Below are 26,756 nucleotides of genomic sequence, written 5' to 3'. Positions count from 1 at the left end.
AGAAAGCTCAACAGGAGCAACTCAGTCAATAGAGTCAAGGGGGTACACCCTACAGGGGTCATCCAGAGGGCACACAGATCCACCCATGCCTGCCCGTAGCCCACCATAGTCATAGAGGGAGGGAGAAGGGTGGTGCCTGGCATACATTACCGATCCCTGTCCAGCACGCGACCAGGCCAGACTCGCTCAGGCAGTACACAGCCCATCAAGTGGCCCACAGGGGCGGGCAACCAGGAGAAGCACAGAGAAGCCGTACAGTAACGCAGGGAAGTGATCCCGGTAACCCACAGGCAAGCAGTCAATGTTCGTTCTCTGGGGCCGCGTCCTCCTCATCAGGCCGGTCACGACGCGTTTTCCGCAGGGATTTAAAAAAAGTCCTCCACCTGCTGCGGGTTCGTGAAGAAATGCTGTTCGCTTGATGGGTGACACGCAGCTTCGCCGGATAGAGCAACGCATAGTCGATTTGGAGAGCTCGCAGCTTTTTCTTAACATCCACAAATTTACGACGCTGTTCCTGCACAACAGGCGTGAAGTCTGGAAAGACGGTGAAGCTGACACCTTCACAGGACAGATTCTGGTTCATACGCGCAGCCCGCAGCGCAGCATCTCGGTCGCGGTAGTTTAGAAGCCGCGCGATGATGGGCCGGGGTGGGGCGCCGGGACGCGGTCGCGGGCCAAGTGAACGGTGCGCCCTCTCCACGATGAACTGTTTAGAGAAGGCGTCCGCGCCAATAGAGGCAATGAGAATCCTCTCCACATAATCCTCCATGCGCCCTGTGTTGGTGGACTCTGGCACACCCACCACGCGAATATTATTACGGCGGCTGCGGGCTTCTAACTCCTCATTCTTAGCAGCTATAATGCGCAGGACATTGTCCATTTTTGTGAGCTGTGTAGAGTGGGAAGCAGTCGTATCTTCGTTCTCCGAGATCCGCCGTTCGGTCTCATTAAGGCGCTCCTCATGGGCATCGATTTTCTCTGCGTACGCATCCATACGGGAAGTAAGACGGTCCACCTTATCCACCACGGTGGCAAAGCCCTGCCTCATCTCCCGCATTATCTGTTGCAGATCCAGTGGCGGAGGGGCCGCGTCCACGTCCAGCACCGGGGGGGCCCGTGCGCCTCCATCATCCGGCGCACTCCGCAGCCCAGTTTTCGCAGCTGGGGCAGCAAACGACAGCTTCGCCTGTTTAGCGTCATGCTTGCCCATCGTGGGCTCGTGGTAGGGGGCCGCCTCACACCCCAGAGTAGCCAAGGTCGCCCCCGTCGCCGGCAGGTCAGAAACAGGGGCTTGCAAAGGGCAGTTCAGCCCCGGTAGGCGCCGGTGCAGACGACGGACCCACCCGGCAACGCAGGAGCAGCCCAGGAAGGGAGCCCCACGACAACCCGCACCGTCCCAAGGGCAGAATTAGTCAGCGCTCCGCTGCGGGCCCCGGCCGCCCGTGCACAGGAAGGAGGCAAGCCCACGCAGAGTAACCCCCACGTCAGGGACACCAGCAGAGCACCAGCAGGGGGGCCTCCAGGCCACAGCGAGGGGAGGCGAGGGGAGTCGGTAAGGAGCAGGCCCCAGGGGTCTCCAGCAGCAGTGAAGGCTCGGTCCGTGCAGCACTAGGCCATCGTGGCGTATCCCTCCTCCGCCAGCAGCCCCGCCGAAGTCACGGCTCAGCGCCACCTCCGTAAGGCCTCAGAGTCCCGTCGCAGCGAGTTCAGCAGGAGGGATTCGGGGAGTCCGGAGCACCCTCGGCGGCGAGTCAGCAGGGCCCAGGTAAAGCACGGGGGGGGGAGGGGGCATCCATCCGTCACAGCCCCAAACAGCAGTCCGTCCAGTCCAGGATGGGGGGGGGGGGCGGTTCACCTCCGGCGCCACGTAGAGAGACCCCTCCGGCCACCAGCACCGCTCGTCCCCAAAGCGCAGGATCACTTCACTCCGCCGCCGGGCACAGGCAAGTCACACGGCAGCGGGGGGTGGGAGGGGGCCAAGCCAGGTACGAGAAGAGTCCGGAGCCCCTCCGCTCTTCGCCGCCTCTATCCCCCGTGCAGCCTCCTCGATCCCCACAGCAACGGTCGCCGCATCAGCAAGGGGCAGGCCGGGGCCTACCTGCCTCGTGGACAGCACCGGGAGCGCGTAGCTCCAGATCCCGGCCGCCGCCACCACCACGCCTCAGCCACTGGTCCGGCGGAACTTGCAGCGCCTCGCACAAAGTCCTCGAGGGTCTCTCGGCTCCCAAACTTCCGTCGGGGCCGCCGGGGACCAGCAGCCACAGGTACACCCGGTCACGGTCCGGCAGGTGATCAGTTAAGTAGGATAGTTGTAGGATAGTGTGTCCAGGCAGCAGGAGCCTCACCGAAGTGCGGCCATACTGCGTGCGCGCCCTCTAGCGCCCCCAGCATTTACAATTCTGTAATACAATTCAGCAATAAACATGTACGAAAAGAGCCTTGCATTTCGAGTGAAAAAAACGAAGAGTATACAATACATCATAACATATTCCTTTCCAATACAATAGAAAAGTTTCCCGTACGAATGTATGATAAATTAGCAATTTAGAATGCTAAAAAATTTTAAAAAAATAAAGAATTATGTGCAAACAAAATTCTTCAAATAACCAGGAGATTTCTTGTGCCTAACAGACCAATGTGTAGTAGTTATGAACTTACGGGAAAGGTCAAGTAAAATATTATGAATATCTTTGTTTCTTTCAATATTTTCTGTGTCAGATTGAGATTCAGAACCATCATTTACCATGTTCTCTTCTCAGACAACAATGCTTCTTCTATATTCCCTGTGTCAGATTCTGTTTCAGAACAAGCATGTCCTGAATTTCTGTTCTCACTCCATACACCAGAATCACATATACTCGATTGGACATCACTCGGAATACTGTTCTCCGCCCTAGCACCATGCGCACATCCTTCTGCAACACAATCCCTGAAAACATTATTTCTCATGCCGGCCATAGTGTGATATGGTGACCAGAACCTACAGTCAGGCTCAACAATCACACCATCACATAAACAACTCTGAGGTGGCCTCAAACCCACAAAACCTTCTATATCCTTGAAGCCTTTCATTTTGCGCTTTGCCATGCTCCTCTTACTTTTTCAAAAGTAATTCTGCACTTATACGGGCGCCTTACTCAAATGACACGCGTAGTTTTAAAAGGCATTGATTGGACCTTTGTCAGGACTGAAAACTTTCTATGTCTTGGCAAGATCCCCCAACTTAAATGTACACTGACTAACATGATGAGACTTGTACCTTTCGACAAAATTAATCTTCTTATCCCTCACCTGTTATTTGCAGCCAGCTTGAGACCTGCATCATTTCTACCACACCAATCTTGTATGTACACAGGTACCAATTTAGAAATAGGATCCTTTAACTGAAGCAGTTTAAATGGACTACTACCTGTTGTAGATTGCGTTGAAATGTGATAATTCCAAAACCTGTCGCTTAAAGCTTTGTCAATATTTATCACTGCATACAAGTTTGATGATCTCCTCACCCACCCTGTTTACTCGTGTTTACTCTAGCCACCATGCCCTTGTTTTGGGGGCTATAAATTGCAGCTGTGAGCTGTTTAATGCTAGACAGAAAGTAATCCTTCGTTTTGTGTGACATAAACTGAACTCCATTATCGGAATCTAGCACCTCCAGATCTCCTTAAGTAGCAAAAACCCCTTCAAGAAAATCCACAACATTGTGTGTGGTGGGCGCTTTTCATGAAGACATACTACATCCATTTCAAATAATAATCAACTAAAATAGTTGTGTATTTGTTGCCACGCTGTACCCCTTGAATGGGTCCCATCAAATCAATTGCATGCTTCTTCCATGATCTTTGGGGAAAATTCAATAAGGCTAAGCGGCTTTTTTCTCTTGGTTAAAACTTATCAGCATTTGGACAGACATGATAAAATTACACAAACGCCCACACATGGTTGTCCATGGTTGGCCACAAGTAGTGCTTGTGTAGTCTTTTCTTTGTTGCTGTCATGCCTTGATGCCCCTCATGAGTTAATCACATGTGCTTAGAGCGTACATTAATAGCAGGAACAACCTTTTCTCCTTTCAAACAATACAGTGCTCTAAGCTTAGTTCATTCTGGACCTGAAAAAAACGTTGTTGCCTACCCTCCAAACAACATTTTTTGAGCAAGCCATTCACAATAAATTTCCTCACGTCAGATAAAATGTTATCCTAACATGCACTTGTATCCTATTCCAGCAATGATATAGCACCATTAGACTGCATCACTCCATCCACAAACACCTGCTGCACATTCCACATCATCACCAGTTCTCACATTTAAATTAGGGTAGTCCACAAGGATGCTTGACAGAAAATCTGCTCTTGTGTTATTTCTGCTGCTGGGAACATGTTGTACCCTTTTTGCCTAAAGGATACTGAAGAGTTTTGTGGGTGCTACATAGAATAAACTTCCTACCCCAGAAATAAGTTCCAAAATGTTTGACTGCCCACACACATGTTAGGGTTTCCCTTTCACCAGTAGAATAGTGAATCTCTGCTGCTTTACAAAGGCATCTTCAAGCAAAAGCTATGTTATGTTCACTAATATGTATCTTCTGACTATCATCTCACAACACCTCTAATGCCACAGGCACTTGCATCCACAGTGATTACACCTCACTCCCCTTCTTACTAAGATTTTAACAAATGGGCGTTATCAATCATTTTTTTACAACTTGTTTCAAAGGTTCATTAACCAGGGCTAATCCTTCTACAGAGCGCTAATAATATGTGCATAGTCCCAGGAATTATTTTAACTGTTCCATATTGATAGGGGACTTTACATCAGTGATGGCTTTTGCCGCGTCATTCTTTGTTTTTATACCTTCAGGTGTTAAATAATGTCCTAAATATTCAAAATGTTCCTTAAAGGATTTTGCAATTGTCTAATTTCACAGTCCTTCCGTATTTTTCTATTGCATTCAATACTTGGTCCATGATACAGCTGTTTTCTTCAACATTATTGGCATGTATTATTATGTTGTCCTGAAAAGCGTTAAATCCATGCACATCCTGTAACAACTTAAACATTAACATTTGGAAAACTGAGGCCACTGCCAGCCCAAAAGGTATTCTAGGGTAGCTGTAGGCACCGAAGGAGTAATAAATGTCGGTAATAACCTAGACTACTCAGTTTTTTTATCGCATGCCAATCTTAGGTCAATTGCAGAGAAGAAAAAGAGCATTACCAAACTGCAAAAATGTCTAATATTTTGGGTAGGGCATGACAGTCAACAAATATGTTTTTGTTGAGAGTCCTGAGATCCACAATCAAACTAATATTCCCAATTTTGTAACAACCACAACTGGGGTGACCCTTTCAGGGGACTCAAACAGTTGATTTACCCCCTCGCACTCCAGATGTTTCAAGTGGTTGCGTTACTGCATTGTAAAACTTAAAAGTACATGGCTTACTTTGAGACAAACATGCCCAGCAGAGTTTTTCAAAATAATTTTGTTTGTCCCTAAATATCTCAAGATGAACATTTAAAATATTATGAAGTTAACGATTTTCCAGTGTTATCTAAGGAAATCAGACAAGTAGTTCCTGGTCTGACTGCCATGCCCATAGTTCCCTGATTTTTTTCCACTCAAGAATATTATACGCCTTGTGTGTCACAAAAACCTTTGTGAAGATCCAAGATCTTCGTATGATATTTCACAAAAATAACCAAGCATGTCAGTTTTGTTGCCTCCATAAAATACAGTTCTAATATCAGACGGAAGAAGATCAACATTATTCCATTAATAGAAAAGCAGTTTGTCTGAAATGATCGTATTTGTTGACCCAGAATCAGCAGTAAACTTCTACACTTCTTCCTCATTACAATGTCACATACAGGATCACCATTTTTATAGCTAGCTCTATCAGTACCAACAGTTAATACTAATTTTTAAGTACTCATATGCTGACTACGGGCCCGATTCACAGAACTAACTTAAGACAAAATCCTAAACTTACTACCATTTTGGTATTCACAGAAGGCACTTACTCATTTTGGTATTCACAGAAGGCACTTACGCATTTCGGTATCCACAGAAGTTAGGAATCCTAACTTTAGGACTCCTAAATGCCTTCTGTGAATACCGAAAGTCTTAAAATTAGGATTTTTCTCAGTTTAGGAGTAGTAAAGTTAGGACTCCTTTACTATTTTAGTACTCCTAAACTGAGAAAAGTCCTAACTTTAAGACTTTCGGTATTCACAGAAGGCATTTAGGAGTCCTAAAGGTAGGGGTCCTAACTTTACTACTCCTAAACTGAGAAGAATCCTAACTTTAAGACTTTCGGTATTCACAGAAGGCATTTAGGAGTCCTAAAGTTAGGACTCCTAACTTCTGTGAATACCCATAAGAGTAAGTGCCTGTGAATACCAAAATGAGTAAGTGCCTTCTGTGAATGCCAAAATGGTAGTAAGTTTAGGATTTTGTCTTAAGTTAGTTCTGTGAATCGGCCCAAAGTTTGTCACATTCTTGAAAAATGTCCTATTTTGTGACAATTATTACAAGTTTTGTTCATTGCAGGACATGTAGGTGAACTTGCCCAATTTAAATGTGACCCACAGTTAAAGCTTATTGTTTGTTTCTGAAATAATTTCAAATGTTCTCATTGACTGTTTTCTCTGTATCATCTGTTGTGGTTCTGTTTAGTAGAACCTGAAGCAACATTAATAGACACAACATTTGGTGTCCGTAGCAATAGTCAGCTCTAAATTGAAATCTACAGATTACAGAACATTAAACTTAAAAGCATGGCAGATTTCTTTCCTTTGGCATATAGACTAGACACCTCCACAAAACCCAAAAGAAAAATGAAAGGGAATATGTTGGAGTTTATACCCATACATAATCTCCAAACCTAACTAATTCTCTACACATCATCACACGCTTAATTTTGCTTGTAAGACCCATCTCAACTCTGTCTAGCTCATCGTCACAATATTCACCTCCACTTCTTTCTGTAGATTCCCTCAATTCAATCTGTTCTCCACCTTCCAACTCCTCTTCAACATCTGTCCACTGCATCTTGAAACCCTCACTATACACTCCACAAAGTCTGATATACTGCTGCCCTCTTCCTATTCCACCTCTAGATATCCTTCAGCACCACATAACTACCCTGCATTAACCTCACCCTAAATTGACGTTGTAACTTACAAACCCCAAACCACACTATTCTGACATATCCTTCTCCAAATCACCTTTCTTTATGTAACATTTCAGCATTCATCACCCCCAATCTAATACATTTTCTCTCTTCTTATTGCACTTTCCAACCAAACAGGTCAACCATGCCTAAACTAAATGTGTACCTGCCTGCCCTTTATCTTGAAAAGCAAAGTTTTGCCAGCTGTTGCATTCATAGGAATGTGATATGCTCACACTGTTCGCAGCTGCTCTCTGCACTTCCAGTCTTCTGTTACCCATTACCTGCATGGCTCCCTTCACCAGCATTTTGGTCATCTCTACCATTCCGTTAGCTTGAGGATCGTACAGTGCTGTCCTATTATGCTTTACAATGTATCACAAAACAATTTCTCTTGGATGACTTCGCTCATTCACAATATCGCACACTCTACTGTCCATATACCTACCAGATATCCCCGAAATGCTCTTAAGATGGGACCCATCAATCAATTATAAAAATCTGTTTAATGGCACAATTAATAAATTTACAATCATATAGAGAACAGTTCATATACAAAAAAGCATTTTTTTAGTTAAAAACAACCATAAAATTAATCATAAAATGATGCTCGCTTTTAACTAACAAGCATTTGCAATGCAATAGGTCTCGCATTATTAAAGTTTGAGATATTGGCATTGCTAAATAATGCAACACCAATAGCTCAAACTTTAATAATGCGAGACCTATCGCATTGCAAATGATTGTTATGTTAATCTTGACAGAAGTGCAGGATTGCATTGCCCTGGACACGCACGCACGCACACACACAAACAGAGGCATGCACATACACACATGCTTCGACATACACAGGCAAACACACACACACACAGATGCTTTCACATACACAGGCAAACATACACAGGCATGCACATGCACACAGGCATGCACACACACAGACACACAGATGCACACACGCCCAATTGTAAAGTTTTTTTATATTTGGTTGATACCAGTGCTGACTGTCACAAGTGCGTTACAGCAGTTATCCGTATTTATATTGGGTAGCCCGTGACCAGATTTAGGGAAAGACCACGACACCACATTCTTCCCACGCAGCATTATGTATATGTCATATTGATATAATATATGGTAATCGGCAGCTCGTAACAAACGCAAACGTGCAGAGGCGTAACTATACATTTGTCATAGCGTACAAGCATTATAGGCTTTAGTACAGCGCACGTTCTGCCACAGGTGCGGCAACTTTCCAAGAAGGACCTGCATGTGCAAAGATAAGCAAACCGCAATTTCGGTCTCGTGAGATCCAGCACTTTCCTCCAATTAGACTCCCACCCAACATGAGCCTGGTGATCTATCTCCCACTATACGACTCATCTTCCTTTAGTTGATTTAAACAACGTACACAAGAACCAAAGATTTACTCCTCGCATTATCGTCACCCCGCGTGCAGTATGTACTTCCGGGCAGGCTACACATCCCATATGGTGACTTCTGTCCACACCTCAGTTACTCTCGTAATGGCATGCCCAACATCTGCCCTCCTGTCATTATCAGCTGCTGATATTACCCCGCCCTGCTGCAGTGATCGCTTCACAAAACATCTCACAACCAGCAAATCTTTAACATTTACACAACCACCTTCCTTACGGTGCTTACCGCCTCACAGTAACACTGTCTAAAATCCATAGTCTCGGAGATAATCGAAACCCTATCCAGTCTGGGGCCAGGAGCATAAACTGGTCACCGGCCACCTTGCCCCGATGAACCCTGTGCTCTCTCCCTGTGACATCGACCCAACTTTGGATACGCCGATGTACCGTCTCTTTGGGAGCTGGAGGAGTGCTCAGGTGAACACTCAGATCTCCTCTTCTAAACAAACGTTTCCTCCTTGAAGTGCGGCGCTGAGCTCCAGCCCCGTCCGCAGGTTCACCAGCCTGCCTGCTTTCACACTGTATGCTATAACCAAAGCTCTGTGCCCCGTCTGCTAGGATCCGAGTCACCCTTCCTTAGGTACGGGTTCTCCCACCTGCTTACCCCCCCTTCTCACCAGGGCTCCATGGGCGGTGCTCGCGTTCTCCACCATGGCCGGCGCGGCTCTGCTGCAGAGATTACAGCTGGCATATGGGCATCGACTTCTCATAGGTGGTTGCAAAGTACGAAAAACTAATTGGCACCAGAGCTAAACTAGACACACTGCTGCAAAGAAAATAAAAAATGCAAAGTGGGGTTAGCCGCAGCCAGGGACACTAACCAGTTCTTCGGAAAGCAGCAAGAACTTGCGAGCGCTGGTACCAGGAAGAACAAGCAAAAGAGAAAGCAGCTCCACACATGCGGGCCGGGGAGAAGACCTGCGAGGGCTGCCCGCGCATGCGCAGTACATGTAACTTTTGCGTGTTCTGCAGCTCCTGCCCAGTGGCGGCGTGTGCGGACTTCAACACCGCGGGACTTTTAATTAGTGCTGCGGAGCTCGTGCGGCCCAGGGAGGGGGCCGCCAAACAGTACAGGAAGTCCGGCGGGAGCCCACCCCGCCTTCGTGAATGTTGCATGGTGTGGACAAAGCAGGATTTCAGGCGGGGCTCCTGTGAGCAAAACGGAGCCCCGCGTGTTGCTGCAGTGACCGGCAGGAAAAGCAGAGGAGCAGCGCAAATTCCCAACAAGAGCCGGTTAGTGCTTGGAGCGCGCGTGCACATTTAAAAAAAAAAAAAAAATGAAATAGCATGAGGTGTGCGTGTTAACGAAAGTGAAACTGCATGCTGGCTTGCGAGGGAAGGGGGACAGGAGATGTGCACGCCGCGTGGCTGTAGGCGCGTACACCAACTCAAATCCGCCGAGACCATGCGCGTGCCCATCTCCTGTCCCACTTCCGAGGCAAGTCAGCAACAATAGATCTCGCTGGCGACAGCGCTTCGCGCTCCGTTCGCCAGGCGAGACCTAAAAAAGTGACCCAGTAATGCAAAGTGGCCACACCGTGACTTACTGTTACATTAAAAACACCAAAATGAATAAGTAATTGTGTGTTCTTGAAAGCTTGTCAGATTTTCCAACACTGGTCCCCTGATGCTGTTGCTATTGTTGCAGTGTGGGTCTGGATATGAGGGTTCGAAAATCCTTATACCACACTGCTAGACGAGTGTTGGTATTGTTACAAGAGGGAAAAATATCCCCTTATTGTAACTGGAGTTGCATACCAGGTATTCATCCACTAATCTATCCATTAATTCACCGCCCCACTCCTGCATTAATCCACACACCCATTTATTCCTTCTTCCACCCTCTGAGACATCTAGCTTTTCAACCTCCTAAGTGCCCAACGATACAACCCATATCCATAAATTCATTGATTCACCAAAAATCCATTAGTTAATCCACTAATAACACACCCACCCGACTATCACCACATTCATCCTGTCACTAACGCACCCATTCACAAATCCAGCCACCCAACTGCTTATCCACCTACTTTCCCATTCATCCATTTTCTCATTCATTCATTAATTCAGTCAATTATTCTGCTATCCTCTCATTCATATATCCACCCAATCCCCCATTCACCTATTCACATTTTCATCCATCTATATAACCATTCATCTGACGACTTTTTCACACACTCATTTACCCATCTAACACCCATGCTTCTCATATTTTCAATATTAATTCACACATTGACCCACCCACTCACCCACCTCTTCAACATCCACTCACCCAACCATTTACCTATTCATCAGCACCTAACCAGGCACCCACCCATCCATCGATCAAAATCTATCCACCCACACATCTATGTATTCATCTGTTCACCCACCTACTCATAAATATACAATTGCTTGCCAACACACTCATCAGTGTTTGTCCGTTGTGTGCTCACGGCATGGCTGGACCTGCATTTGTGCACACAGCGCTCTCACGTGTGTCCATTCCTGCATGCCTTCTTATGATGCTGAACAATCCACAAATGTTGGATACATACCTGCCAGAATGTCGATGCCAGCTGCTTCATTGGTGTGTAACATGCAGATGCATACTGTATAGACCTGCTTCTCCACCACCAATTAATTAATCCACTAATTTACCATTCACTCATCCACTTGCCACTGCCTCTATCCGTTCATCCACCCACCCATCTATTCAATTCCACCATGCTTATTTATCCATCCATCAACCCAATTACCCACCATGCAACTCAAGTACCCATCCACGCACCATACTCGCCAATTCATCCATTCGCCGTGATGTTCATTGCTTGCTCACAGTCCGCCTGTACACGCACACAATCCCACAGTGCCAGCAACGCCTGGATTCCCATGATGACGGGCAATGCACAAATGCATGCTTGTGCTGACGCACATGCCATGATGTTGATGTTAGTCCACTCATAGATGTGCAGATATAGAGGCATTCTTGCAATGAAGCGCGTGCTCTCAAGATGTTGACAGGAAAAACCAGAGGTGATAACCCAGTTGAGATCTGGGTAGTTAATGTGTAACAATCAACAATATCTCAAAAGGTTATAATTGTAGGCAAGTATGTAAAGTGTAAAACATCAATTACAACTGAAAGGGTAAAAAGGAGACAACAAATTGTTTGTATAAGTTGCATAGGGCGGTCTATGTTGAAAGTATATTGAATACAAGTAGTATATCAGCACTATTTACATTGTATGTGGGTGTAACCCACACATTTGTGTGCATATCAGTGCTCGTGCAAAATGTGAATGGTGCAAGTGACACGTGAAACAGTATGAGGAAGATGTTGATGGCACCATTCTCTCTGGGCTTGGTGCCAGGAGTCTTCGCTCAGCACCCCAAACACTGATGGTCATTTCAGCTCCCTGGCTGCCAAGCGCCATTCTATACTCACAGCCCTACATGCCACTAAAACCATAGCCTGGGCCGTTCAGTTCTAAAATAAAATCAACCCACCACACTGCAGCTTAAGAAAAGCAAATTGAATCCATCCTGGGGTAGCAGCAATCTTGCATTGTCATATACAGCCAGTGCTTAATTTGGGGGGGACCGGCACTTATGTTTCCTCATCAGACGTTTCTTGAGAGCATGAGTCAAGAGATGTAAAATGCACAAAGTGTAAAGATGGAGGCAGAAAAAGAAGGAAAAACTGTCTCAAAGGGAGAAAACAGGGATAGGCATGAGTGGATTCAGACTACTCTGCCGGGGTATTAGGTGCGCTGGTGTCGGCTGCAGCCTTCTGGGCAGAGCTGTGGGCACCAGCACGTATTATTCTACAAATTAAACACTGAAGTCACCGAAACAGAAGGATTTCCTCAAGCCACAGAGGGTAGCACCTGAACATTTCAGAAACATGTTCCGAACCGTTCATGCTCAGCAATCTGGCACATCGCCATAACAAACACCTAGCACAGTGACTGACAGCTGGTCACTACCTGTTGACATTGGAGTATCCAATTCCGGGGTAAATTTAGACCACCAATAAAAAAACAGGTTGCTAGATTTTAGTTTTCACTTACCCGGAGATTTGTGTGTTGTTTCGTCAGTCACTTTCCTCATTAACATTGTCATAATGGAGACCTATCATAAATATTATGGGAATTAAAGTGTTGAGCTTGTCTCATTTTTTTTGTTTGTTTAAATTTCTTTATTAGTTTTACAAAGTTCCATGTATTACAGCGATTACAGACAACTGAAATTGCATATTCGCATCGTTTACGGTCACTACTTGTCACAAATGTTGTACCCTTGAACTGCAAGGTACGTGTCTGGTACCAAAGTGTTGTGCTTGTCTCATTATTGTCCTTTGCCACCTCACCTTTAACCTGTCTATTTGTGGGGCTTTGTGTCCCCTTTTACTGTTCAACTCTCCTTTGCTTTGTAGATATTTTTGCTTTACACACTTCTACATGTATTGGCACATCTAATTAGTGCTATCAAGCAATTCTACAGAAGATTAAAAATCCAGAGTGTTGCTTTGTTTCCTTAGTACAGTTTTTACATCCCTTTTTGGGATTGTACTGCTTATTGTTAATTCATTCGTTTTTTCCCCCTTCTTTCATTGCCATATGGTTTGTAATGATGTTTTACTTGGCATATCTTATCCAATAAAGCTTTCTAAACTGAAAGAAAAATCCAGAGTGTTACAGTATAGTCATTGAGACCTAACTTTAAAACAAGTGTCAAATAACAATATTGTATAAATGTATTTTTATCATGTTATGGTTGTCAACATTTAGGTAGCTTTAACCACTGTTGCCTTTCTTTGTCTACAGTATCAAAGTGTTCCTTGCAAACCTGGTTTATCAGTGCCTGATGTTGTGTGGTTTCTGCTGTGTCTGGTTTCCTTGCTCACCTTTTCCTCTTCTGGTTGATCCTTCTGTAGCCCCGATGGGAGTTATGTGATGGCTGGCTCCTCCGATGGCACTCTCTACATTTGGAACGTCAACACGGGCAAGCTGGAGAAGAGTCTCCGCGAGGAGCATAGGTGGGAGACCTTTGTTGCGTGCAACAAACACTGCTCCATCAGACTGACTGTAGGCCACAGATGTTTTGAGTGTATGATACCTCCTAATGCAGACAGGAGGAACATGATTAAAGAATCAAGGACTCTTCGTTTCATAAAATAGAAACCATCAATGAATATTGAACACTGTCATCAATAATGTCTTCAGGTAGCATCTGAAAGCCTATAATGAAAACACTAAGATTGAGAAAGCATGTACTCAAAAATATAGGCTACATAATATTCTTCATATGCAGATTTCACCATTTACCCCCAAATGTGCTAAAAGTGGGGATTTGCTGTAAAAATAAAACTAGGAAAAAGGTAGAGTCACAAACAAAAAAGGAGAGACAAGTAAAATGTACACTGCAAAAAGTAGACTATACAAAATGTTTAAAATGTAGTAAAATGCATGAATTGGGAATAGAGTTGGGTTAAGTTAGGCATAGGTTTAGGTTATGTTTTGGGGTTGAGTGTTAGAGTGTGATATGGTGTGAGTGATGGTAGAAGGTAAGGGTTGGGGTAAGGATAGGAATAGAGTAAGAGGTGTTGTAAGGGAAGGTGTTAACCATTAGTGTTGGAGTAAGAGTTGGGTGTCGGGTTTGAGGGTAGGGTTTGCGTAAGGGATAAGGTTAGGTTTAAGTTGAGGGATTTGGTTAGGATTTGTACTAGAGTTGTAGTAATTAAAGGTGTATGTCCTTTGTGTTGGTAGAAGTTGTGGAACAGGCGTAGACCATGAAACAGCAAGTAACAGCTACAGATTACAGCAAAGGTTAAATAGATCTATGTAGCATTCAGAAATGTTGTGGTAGAAATGTATTGACTTATTGTGAGCTTTATGTAATGTACGTATAGAGCTAGTAGAGCTGGAGCATATCTTTTCCATGAAGAAGCAGCAGACAAGGAATGTTGGATTCTTAGCAGAAAGGTGGAGAGAGGAACCTGAGTACAGAATGTAAAAGTATCCCAATAATCTTGATTTTTTGTGTGATTATTTGGGGACTGGAGGGGAAGGTGCTATGTTATGGGATCACTCAGAGTGTAGATGGATGGACTCCATTTCACTCATTACTAGAGTAGATGTGTTTTGTCTCAATTCTTGCAATGGGCACTCTTTTGTTCCAGTGGAGGACATGGTCTAAGCATGCATGATGTTGACGAGAGTCTCTGGATGGTTGTGTAGCTGGAAGTGGACCAGCATGTCATTCTCATACATTTAGAGGATTTTTTGGTGACGAGTTAGGAGAAAATGTAGATAGTGAATAGCAATGGGGGATGATGCTTGCGGAATGCCTCAGCATGCCAAGTGTCTGGACAAGTTACCTGACCCAATCCTAACTCCCAATCATAACTTTTTTCTTCAAGCTTTAAAGAAAATACTGTCCTCTTGGTCTAATGACTGCTGTTGAACTCTGCTATGAGGGTTCTTGGGTCTAATTTCCATGTGTTGTCGATAGGTAAGGCATGGAGAAGTGCCCTGGGCCTGTATATTGAAGTACAGCTCTTTCACACTGCAGGTAGGGATCTGAGTGTACATGGTTTTGTTGTGCTGAAAAACCCTGATCTTGCTAAGCAGTGATTCATAAATATGTTTTCAGAAGTACATAGGAGGCCCGGTGGCAGGTGCTTGATCGTCTTTCATTTGTAGGTGATGGAGCAGTAAGTGTCCTACCTCTGTTCTTCGTTGAGTCATAGCGTATCATTTATTTCCATTTTCTCTGAGTCTTTCTTATTTAGTTTGGGGTGGAGGGGCAAGTGACGTAGTTGATTTTGTCCAATTGCAAGTAGGCAGCAATGCTGCAATAAACTGCAATGCATCAGAGATGGAAATGGTAACAGGCCCTCAACTAAGATGGCCGCCATTTCACAATTCTCGTGAGACCTCCCTGTAAAAATGTATCCTCTCAATGTGTGAGGCTCAATTAGGTGAGGAGGATGATGGCTACCAGCATCTGTACGGGGGACATGATTGATGTGCTGCGGAGCGAGTTGCCAATTCAGCAGGTCCCCTTCATGCTGCTGGTCTTGGTTTTGCCGGTCCCATTTACAAAATTATAACAAAGAAAAAAACACTGGATTATAAAAAAAAATTGTGTACATGGCGTGCTTGTTGAGGAGTCATAGTTTGTCGCTTTTTTCAGAAAATGTTATGTATCGTTTTTCTTTTGTTCAACAGTAGGATTGGTAATTAAATGGTAAACGAAACGTTATAGTGGTGCTAGAGGTAATGAAGTCTTGAATATTGTTTCTTTGTTTTATTTTTGCTGTTTTTTCATAAGATAGTGCTCTTCCTAAACACAAGATGCAGACACAGCAGTAAGTTTTCAGTGTTGTTTCCGGTATTTCATGCGTTTACCTCTTACATCCTCTGTACTGACTATCGAAAACCACAGAGGGACATATGCAATATTTCCATCAGCTGTAGTAAGGAGGTGTAGGGTTGAGTCGGGGTCATGTACGCTCAGCGTGGACATAATTTTGAAAAAGAGCTGAACCATGGCTACACGTTTTCTGATAAAGACGGTAAAAATGGGGCCCTATATTGTTTCCCATTTACAGCTTTAAAAGAAAGCAACCCTGACAACCTCCGTGTTGGCAGATGTGAGCTGAATCCAGCAGGGCTGTGAAGTATACATGAAAGCGTGAATCATGTGCCTTCGAGCCCGAGCCTTTCATTTGAATAATACTTTAAGGGGGTGTGTTGATGGGCGAGCACCGCACCCGCGCGAAGAGCTTGACGGGTTACATTAACGCAGAAGACATGACTTCAAGGGAGGAAGCGGGGTGGGAAACACAGCGTCTACGTGTAAACGGTGGAGATTCTGACATTTATGTAAGTTGGAGTTTGTGGCATTATGTGATGTTAAGTAGACGTTTTTGCGGAATTTTTCAGTTTATATTTTACATGAAATAATTTTCCCTGCCACAACACAACATGCAGACGCAATACTACTACACATTCCACACGTACACAATACAACAATTAAGGCAACACCTACCATAACCGAATTACTCATGATTTATCAATTATCAAGTCAAGTCAAGTCAAGTCAGAGAATTTATATAGCGCACTACATACCCAGAGGGTCTCAGGCACTAAGGGGGGGGAGGAGGATTACTTGTCAAATATCCACGTTTTAAGTTGCTTTCTGAAAGCTAGGTGGTTCTGGGTAAGGCGAAGGTGGGTGGGGAGTGAGTTCCATGTTTTAGCAGCCAGGTAAGAGAAGGATCTACCTCCCATTGTGGTCTTGTTGATGCGAGGTACAGTGGCGAGGGCTTGGCTGGAGGAGCGTAGCTGGCGGGAGGGGGTGTAGAAGGACAGTCTTGAGTTGAGGCATTCTGGTCCGATGTCGTAGAGTGATTTGTGTGCGTGGGTTAGCAGTCGGAAAGTGATTCTCTTATTGACGGGTAGCCAGTGGAGGTCTTTCAGGTGACCAGAGATGTGTTCGTTGCGTGGGATGTCTAATATGATTCTGGCTGAGGCGTTTTGGATTCGTTGGAGTTTCTTTTGGAGTTTAGCGGTAGTGCCTGCGTAGAGGGTGTTTCCGTAGTCCAGTCGGCTCGTGACCAGAGCATGGGTGACTGTTTTCCTGGTTTCGGTGGGGATCCAGCGAAAAGTTTTTTTGAGCATGCGAAGAATGTTGAAGCAGGATGAGGATACGGCGCTGACTTGTCTGTTCATTGAAAGTGAAGAATCCAGGATAACGCCTAGATTCCGTGCGTGGTCTGTCGGGATGGGTGCTTTTCCAAGGGCTTCCGGCCACCAAGAGTCGTCCCATGCAGAGGGGGATGTACCTAGGATGAGGACTTCTGTTTTATCTGAGTTCAGTTTCAGACGGCTGAGTTTCATCCATTCAGCAACTTCTTTCATTCCTTCGTGTAGGTTAGATTTGGCGGTGCTGGGGTCCTTGGTAAGGGAAAGGATCAGTTGAGTGTCATCCGCGTAAGAGATAATGTTGAGGTTGTGTTGGCGGGCGATGGTCGCGAGGGGGCTCATGTATACGTTGAAGAGGGTGGGGCTGAGAGAGGAACCTTGTGGTACGCCACAGATGACTTCGGTGGCCTCGGACTTGAATGGTGGGAGGCGGACTCTCTGGGTTCTTCCGGTGAGGAACGAGGTGATCCATCCAAGTGCTTTTCCATGTATTCCGATGTTGCTGAGGCGTTGTAAAAGGGTGCTGTGGCAGACTGTGTCGAATGCTGCAGAGAGGTCAAGAGGATGAGGGCGACTGTGTCTCCATTGTCCAGTAGAGTTCGAATGTCGTCTGTTGCTGCGATGAGGGCGGTCTCAGTGCTGTGTTTTGCTCGGAAGCCTGATTGTGAGGAGTCGAGGGATTTGTTGGTTTCGAGGAAAGCGGCGAGCTGGATGTTGACAGCTTTCTCGATGACTTTGGCCGGGAATGGAAGGAGCGAGATGGGGCGGTAATTTTTGAGTTCGGTGGGGTCCGCTGTTGGTTTTTTCAGAAGGGCGGTGAGTTCAGCGTGTTTCCAGTTTTCCGGAAAGGTGGCGGAGTTGAAGGAGCAGTTGATGACGTCTCGGAGGTGCGGTGCTATGACGGAGTCTGCTTTGTTGAAGATGTGGTGAGGACATGGGTCTGTGGGGGATCCTGAGTGGATGGAGTTCATCAAGCGGATGGTGTCCTCAGTGGAGATTGGGTTCCAGTCGTTAAGGGTGTTCACGGGGGTGGAGTGTTCAGCATGTGGTTGGGTGGGTTGGGCTCCGGGTTGGTTGTCGAAGCTGTTGTGGATGTCTGCAATCTTGTTGTGGAAGAATGAGGCTAGGGAGTCGCAGAGGGCTTGAGAGGGGGTGATGTCGTTGGAGTTGGCCGAGGGATTGGAAAACTCCTTGACGATGTTGAAAAGTTCCTTGCTGTTGTGGGCGTTGTTGTCAAGTCGATCCTTGAATGCTGTTTTCTTGGCCTTTCGGATTAGTTGGTGGTGAGTGCGGGTGGCGTTTTTGAAGGCGTCCTTGGTGCTGGTGGTTGGGTCTTTTTTCCACGCTTTTTCAAGGGTGCGGCAGAGTTTCTTGGACTTCTTAAGGTCATCGTTGAACCATGAGGCCTTCTTGTTGCCAGGTTTGCTGTGACGTTTTTTCAGTGGTGCTAAGGTGTCGGCGGTGTTGGCTAACCATTGGGGGAAGTTGGCGACGGCTAGGTTTGGGTCCCAGGAGTGGGTTGGGGTGTTTAGAAGGAGCGAAGAGGAGATCTGGTCGGTGGTGATTTTGTTCCAGTTTCTTTGCAGAGTTGGTTGGAGGTGGTTGGTGGGTTTGGGCTTGTTGTAGGTGAAGTGAACGCAGCTGTGGTCAGTCCAGAGGAGATCCGCAGTGTGGCTGAAGGAGACATGATTGCTGGAGGTGAAGATGGGGTCGAGTGTGTGACCTGCGATGTGGGTGGGGGAAGTGACCAGTTGTTTAAGTCCGAGGTTGGCGAGGTTGTCCAGGAGGGTGGTGGTGTTGCGGTCGTTGCTCTTTTCAAGGTGAAAGTTGAGGTCTCCCAGAAGGATGTATTCTTTGGAAGGGAGCGCGTGTGGAGTGATGAAGTCCGTGATGTCTTCACTGAATTTCGCGCGGGGTCCTGGTGGTCTGTAGAGGAGGGTGCCTCTGAGTGTGGTTTTGGGGTCGATGTGGATTTGGAAGTGAAGGTGTTCGGAATTGGCGAGGTTGGCGTCAGAGCTGGTTGAGATGCGGATTGATTTCTTATGGACGATAGCGATTCCTCCTCCTGTGTGGCTGGTACGGTCTTTGCGAGTGATCTTATAGTCTTCCGGGATGGCAATGGTGATGTCTGGTGCGGAGGAAGCATTCATCCATGTTTCTGTAAGGAAGGCGATGTCTGGAGAAATGGTGTCTAGTAGATTCCATAGGTCAATGGCGTGCCTGTGGACTGATCGGGTGTTGAGAAGGATGCATTGTAGGTGGTTGGGTTCGGGAGTCAGTGGTGTGGTCGTGACGGAGATGTTGTTGGTGCCGCTGAATTTGCAGGAGTAGCAGGAGAAAGGTCCATGGGTTTGTCCAGGGGCGGCTTGGACGCAGTTGGGGGCGCGACCGGGGTTGAGGGCTAGGAGGGTGGTGGCATCGTAGGTGATGCGGGAGGGTTGGGCAGCGCGAGGGGCAGGGGGTCTGGCGCTGGGCGCGGTCCAGGCGCGGACGGGCGTAGACGGGCTTACCTTTGGCGCACCTTCGGCGCGGGTTGGGCGCGATCGCTGCGCGTGAACGCTGCGCGCGGGAACTCCTGTCATATATGGATAGTGGAGGGGGAGGGGCGAGGGCGTCTCAGCTGGGAGGCGGGGCGGGCTACGGAGGACAACAATCAACAAAATGGAGGCGGAGGGGTCTGAACGCCGAGAACGCTTGGGGGAGAATGCAAAAACAGGAATAAAGTTGGCAAATATAAGACAATGCAACTAACGCTGGCAATTAAACATATAATTGGGCAGAGCGGCGGTCAGAGCACACAGCTGGCAGTCGGTAAAGGCAAAGCGCTGCAAGTAATGGAATAAAGTTGGCAAATATAAGACAATGCAACTAGCGCTGGCAATTAAATATGTAATTGGGCAAAGCGGCGGTCAGAGCACACAGCTGGCAGTCGGTAGAGGCAAAGCGCTGCAAGTACGATACCACAGTCACAGGGGGAGCGACCACTCTGCTGGGAAGCGGAGATCGAGTCACGGCGCTTCCAGGTACTGGAGCGCTGTTTGTTGTCTGTGGGAGGGCGTCTCAGCTGGGAGGCGGGGCGGGCTACGGAGGACAACAATCAACAAAATGGAGGCGGAGGGGTCTGAACGCCGAGAACGCTTGGGGGAGAATGCAAAAACAGGAATAAAGTTGGCAAATATAAGACAATGCAACTAACGCTGGCAATTAAACATATAATTGGGCAGAGCGGCGGTCAGAGCACACAGCTGGCAGTCGGTAAAGGCAAAGCGCTGCAAGTAATGGAATAAAGTTGGCAAATATAAGACAATGCAACTAGCGCTGGCAATTAAATATGTAATTGGGCAAAGCGGCGGTCAGAGCACACAGCTGGCAGTCGGTAGAGGCAAAGCGCTGCAAGTACGATACCACAGTCACAGGGGGAGCGACCACTCTGCTGGGAAGCGGAGATCGAGTCACGGCGCTTCCAGGTACTGGAGCGCTGTTTGTTGTCTGTGGGAGGGCGTCTCAGCTGGGAGGCGGGGCGGGCTACGGAGGACAACAATCAACAAAATGGAGGCGGAGGGGTCTGAACGCCGAGAACGCTTGGGGGAGAATGCAAAAACAGGAATAAAGTTGGCAAATATAAGACAATGCAACTAACGCTGGCAATTAAACATATAATTGGGCAGAGCGGCGGTCAGAGCACACAGCTGGCAGTCGGTAAAGGCAAAGCGCTGCAAGTAATGGAATAAAGTTGGCAAATATAAGACAATGCAACTAGCGCTGGCAATTAAATATGTAATTGGGCAAAGCGGCGGTCAGAGCACACAGCTGGCAGTCGGTAGAGGCAAAGCGCTGCAAGTACGATACCACAGTCACAGGGGGAGCGACCACTCTGCTGGGAAGCACAGATACATGCATCATACGACGTGCACTAAACAGCACACAGAACAAAGGTGATGTTCCTAAAAGAAACACATAAGACAGCACACAAATCACGTGCGCATCACACACTATGCATCTGCATACCCTGCCATCTCTGAATTAAGTTGGGAGAGTGTGCAGTAGAGGTGGGGTGGCACTGGTGTCAGGAAATGGTGCACGATTAATGGCATGGTTCAAAATGTCATTTTCACGCTGGTTGGGTGTGCAAATGTCATTTTGTACCCTTTAATTGCTGCAAATGACAATTGAAAATTCCACCAGTAACGGTGGAAAACTGCTTGACACCGCTGCAATCTGTTTCCCCGCCCCCTGGATGAAACGGCCGGTTATTAGAGTAACGGTGAAGGTACCTTCCTATTCGGAGGTACGGATTCAGAGGCGAGCGGCCACGAAGGTAGCTCCTAGAGATAGCGTGAAAATAATCCATTGTCTTTTGAAATAGATTATGTACGTTCCCGTTGAAAAACAACAACAAACACCACCATTCAGTCAATCAATCAGGGGTTAGTAAAGCGCACTACCCACCCGTTTGGGTCTTAAGGCGCTAAGGGTGAGGTAAGAGCAGCTCCGTTGGGGTCATCTGAAGAGCCAGGTCGCTGCTGTTCTTTATCGAAAAGAAGTGAGCCCCCCCCCCCCCCCCCCCCCCCCCTGAACCAAGGCAAAGGCACAGTCTGCCTCTATTCTCTCTTGGAAAGGCCCTTTTATGTAGGAGTCCGAGAAAAATCCTAAAATAATGTTTTATGGTTTAAGCCCTTATTAATTGACTTTGACATGCAGATCGCTCTGAAAGAGTTCACAAACCGAATCATGGCTGGTGGTATCATAGCGTGAGGCTGCCTTTTTTGGGGTCTTTGATTCCTTGTCTCATTTTCTTTCTATCTTTTCAGCCCCCCCCGCAACCTCCACCCCAAGGATTCCCTGGCCCTCCCAAGGGTAATTCACACTACGAGGCCCTCTTCTTTAATATCATGGTTTCTAAATCGCAGTCTTTTAAAGGCACTCTGGTCTACCATCCACCCGACCCTTGTGCCACTTTTCTACAAAACTTCATTAGCCTATTAGAGGCTAATATTCTTTGTAACTACACAGTGCTTGGTGACTTTACTTACCAACTAGAGGCCTTAGAAGATCCAGATACCACTGCTATTCTCCAAACTATATCTGCCTTCGGCTTGCCACAATTGATTTATGGCCCCACTCACTCAGCAAGACACACATTAGATGGTATTTTTACTAAGAGTCCCTCTATACACTTTATAAGATCCCTTCCATTAGCATGGTCGGATCATAGTGCCATCACCTTCTACCTCATCAGTAATTCGTCTTCTCATCCTCCTCAAGCCACTCATAACCTTATCATAACCCGTGCTTTGCATAAAATCGATGCGGGCAACCTAACCTGTCTAGCAGACTCTTGCCCCATTCTCTACGATGATCCTGACACAGCCATTGCCCAGAATGCTCATTGGCTAGAGCCTCTCTATCTTTGGCCCTTCAAAATTCTGCCAATTCCAAAAGAAGCAAGACTTTCACTCCTTGGTTTACAGCAGATCTGAGATCTCTTAAGCAGAGCAGCAGAAGGCAAGAAAAACAAATAGCGCCGGGAATACAATGAAGCTGAAAAGGTCAAGTACAAGACCTGCCTGGCTGTTTACAAAACCAAAATCTTTTCAACAGACTGCCTATTTTACTCAGAAAAGCAAATCAGCTGAGAATTCATCTAAAGAACCTTTCCTAAAAATTACTAAACTTACAACAAACTTTGACACAAAAACAAATAAATCTAGCCAATACCTTTACAATGATGTGGCTAGTTTTTTCTTTAATAAAGTGGAAAAAATCTGTAGCACCTTTGGCTTCAGACAGACTATCCCTTAGCCCTATCTTAGCTGATTCCAGCTTTGTGGCCTTCACTCTTCCGACCAAGATTGGTCAAAGCGGCAAGATCTGTCCTCTGTTCACCCAGAATCGCTACCCTTGTTGCATATACTATCACCCCAGTCTTATCAAATATCTTTCAGCTTGTACTTGATTTGGGCTACTTTCCAAATGGGTGGAAGAAAGGCTCAGTCTGTCCTCTTTATTAAAAAAGCTTCCTTGGACCTGACTGATCCAAATAACTATTCCCTGATATCTTGTCTCCCCCTGCCGGGAAAGATTATTTTAGAAAAGATAATGAACTCTCAACTTACTGACTTCATTCACCACAATAACCTTTTAGATGGCACGCAATTCGGGTTCCGTTCTAATCATAGTAGGGAAACTGCTTTAATCTAGGCCACTGAGGAAGCCAGGATGACCTTAGATGCTGGAGGTAATGCAGTCTTGATTCTATTAGATCTGTTGGTGGCGTTTGATACTGTTCATCACAACAAATTGTTATCCCGCCTGACTGACATTGGTATCACTGCCTGATATTGGTATCTCTGCCTCTGCCTGAAACCTACTTAGCTCATTATTATCAGGATGAGAACAATCAGTTCAACTGGACAACTACGTCTCTCTGCCGTTCTCTCTTCCCTGTGGAGTTCCGAGGCAATCCGCACTTAGTCCAACGTTGTTCAACATTTACATTACCCCTCTGGCTGAGCTAGTTAAATCTTTTGGCTTTGCCTTTACCTCTTATGTGGAAGACACAATTTTTTGTCTCCATTGGTAAGGAGGGGCCCAACCAAGGCACCAGGTTTTCTAGCTGCATGCAGGTTGTTCGTAATTGAATGTCAGACAACTGCATTCATTCATTCTGGACACACGCCTGGTGGCCCCAAGAGCTCGGTCCCCTTCCCATGGCAGTCGTTAAAGCCTAGAATCTCGGTGTTTTGATAAATTAAAAACTTTGCCTCACTGATCAAGCCAACACAGTCTCTTTTATACTTTGAAGATGATAAAAAACTTCTTCCTTTCATTCCATCACATCTGCAAAAGCATTAGTTACCTCTCTGGCAATTTCCAGACTTGATATTGCAACACACTTTATCTCAATGCTCATCAACACGCGATTAATAAGCTACAAACGCTACAAAATACTTTGGCTCATCTTCTCCTGAACATTCGAAAACACCAATCGGTGTCCAAACACTTGAGGACATTTCATTGGCTGCCGATCAGGCCCAGAATTATTTTCAAGTCTCTCTGTATCACTTATCAGGCCCTACATGATCAAGGGCCTGCCTTTTTGAAGAGCACCTTTAACTGGTACACCCATAACAGGCTTCTCAGATCCTTGACAGCCAAATCTGTGATTGTGCCCAAATATAATCAGGTGTCATGGGGAGGCAGCAGCTTTGAGCTGGGTGCCTCCACGATCTGGAACAAGCTCCCCCTCCATATTAAATCATCCACGACTCTCCTAGCTTTCGGAAAAGCCCTTAAAACCTGGCTATTCAATTCTGAATAGGTATTCAATTCTCAACAGGTTTTCCATTTACGCTTACAGTAGCCAGCGCCAAGACACCTCTGGGTATTTGTGCACTTAACTGTTCATTTAACATAACATAACATAACATAGAAAGGTGTTCATTTATTTTGGGGTTTGACGGTGACCTGATGCTGTTGTTTCCACCCACCCACAGAAAAACAGCAGGGTGCCCTATGACACAGATCACAACAAAAGACAGAGAACGCCAGATCCCACTAGAGGATTATTAAGAGTCAGACTGCGAAATGCTACACAACCTGAAAATAGTTTTGCATTCCTAAGAAAAGTGAAAGGTATACATTTGTACAATTAGATAATAAATAGTTTAGGAGTGGTTTATTTTCTTTTCTTCCTACGGCAAAGCAGTTCCTAACGTGCAGAACTTAATGGAAAAGACATGTTGCCTTTTGATACTTAACTAAAGGACTTTCTGTGCCCCATTCTACCTAATTCACATGATGCATGCATATTTAGATGGGTGCCTGTGTCGTTTTTGTGACTTCTGCTGGAGTAATGTGTAGACTGCAGGACACTGTTTTGAGCGGCAGCATGGGCTTCTCAGCATATCATCCTTCTGAGATTGATAAAATGGAATATATTGTCTTGACAACTAGGGACTCTTGCTATTTGCAATGCAACAGAAGAATGAAATATGTTATGTCGAATATATCAAGCGCTACATAAAACACGTTTGTATATATTTCTTTCATGAATAAAAGTTTCAATCACTGTTAAAGGTACAGTATAATGTGGATTGCCACACATAAAAAATGAACAAGTCTCAGAGTTACAGAATCACATCAGTTAAGACGTATTTGTAAAAGATTAATGCAAATAATAGTGCTATATAAATATCTTAATTATTTGTCAATATTGCAGGGAATCCTGGCTTCTTGATAATCATTCGGAAATGGATACAAATGTATTTTGCATAGCAAGTGTATTTTTGTCACAAATGCTATAAACTGATGTGTAGCAGTACAATTGATGTATAGTTTAACCCAATAGCTGCTGAGGCTTTTCCACCCCAGTGCTAAACCCTTTTTTTTGCTATTTGGGGTACTTCAGACATACGCATCTGTAACTTTCTTTCCACGTAAAGTATCCACACCAACTCTGTATCTTTTTCCCCCCAACATCTTGGGGATTCTAGAGGTATCCAGAGTTTGTGGATTCCCCTGTAGGGGATCTAAAAATATTGCTACATTTTGAGGTTTGTTTTTTGGGAAAGATACGAAAAAAGTATTCCACAAACAGGTGTCTTTTTTTCTCCTAAAAATAGCATCAAAGAAAGGTTTGCTGTGCTAAAATCACCATCTTCCCAGGCAGCTACTGCCTTCATCCCATTGTGGAAGTTGCGCTTAGCGGCTGTAGTGTCATCGGTGAGGGAGAGAATCAGCTGTGTGTCTTTGACGTAGGAGACGATGTTGAGTCTGTGGTTTCTGACGATGGTTTATGAGCCCCCTGCACACTCTTCTTCTTGAGCCGGCAGGGATCTTAGTTCTATGGGTGGGCAGACCACGGGCTTCATGCACCTATGGTGAGCCTGACGAAATTTGAGCTATAAGACAGCTCAGACTCCGTCTATGGTAACGACAATACCAGTGGCACTAGGTACCTCCAAGACATTAGACTAAGGGCAGAATTACGAATTTGGCGGTTTGGCAACAGGCCGCCACATCAGCGCCCCACTGCCATACCACCAAAGCCGTACTGACACTCCCGCTAGATTAGGAGTTTTCTGTTGGTCTGGCGGGTGATGCCTTAGCAGTCCCAGGCAGTGAGCCTTAGCAAGGCACCGCAATTGGAACGCCAAAGCAAGTTCCTGCACGGCATGGACTACTAAGTCCATGCCATGCAGGAACTGGGCGTGCATGCATATGGGGGGGGGCACACCATGTGCCCCCTGCATGCATCCCCATAGCCCGAGGCTCCAGAGGGGCCTGTAGGGCCGCCTTAGTTTCCTCACTGCCAGTTTTCATGGCTGGCTTACCGCCATGAAAGCGTTGGCGGGAAAAAAACTTCTAATATGCTTGGCAGAGCTTCAGAGGCACCACCAGCATATTGCGGGCCTCAGATCGTCGCAAGACCACCAGGGATCATGGATCCTTGA

General features: G+C 46.0%; 1 protein-coding gene across 1 annotated transcript in view; it reads left to right on the top strand.

Moving 5' to 3' along the window:
* ATG16L2 (autophagy related 16 like 2) overlaps positions 1-26,756 on the top strand; it is a 694,312-nt gene that overhangs the window by 657,751 nt on the left and 9,805 nt on the right. Inside the window, exon 17 of the mRNA XM_085623378.1 lies at positions 13,527-13,628. Coding sequence (XP_085479504.1) covers positions 13,527-13,628 — 102 coding nt within the window. The remainder of the gene's footprint in view (positions 1-13,526; positions 13,629-26,756) is intronic.

This window comes from Triturus cristatus, chromosome 8 (assembly GCF_964204655.1).
Source record: "Triturus cristatus chromosome 8, aTriCri1.1, whole genome shotgun sequence".
In the NCBI taxonomy this organism is placed as follows: domain Eukaryota; kingdom Metazoa; phylum Chordata; class Amphibia; order Caudata; family Salamandridae; genus Triturus; species Triturus cristatus.
This window is presented reverse-complemented; position numbering and strand designations above follow the sequence as displayed.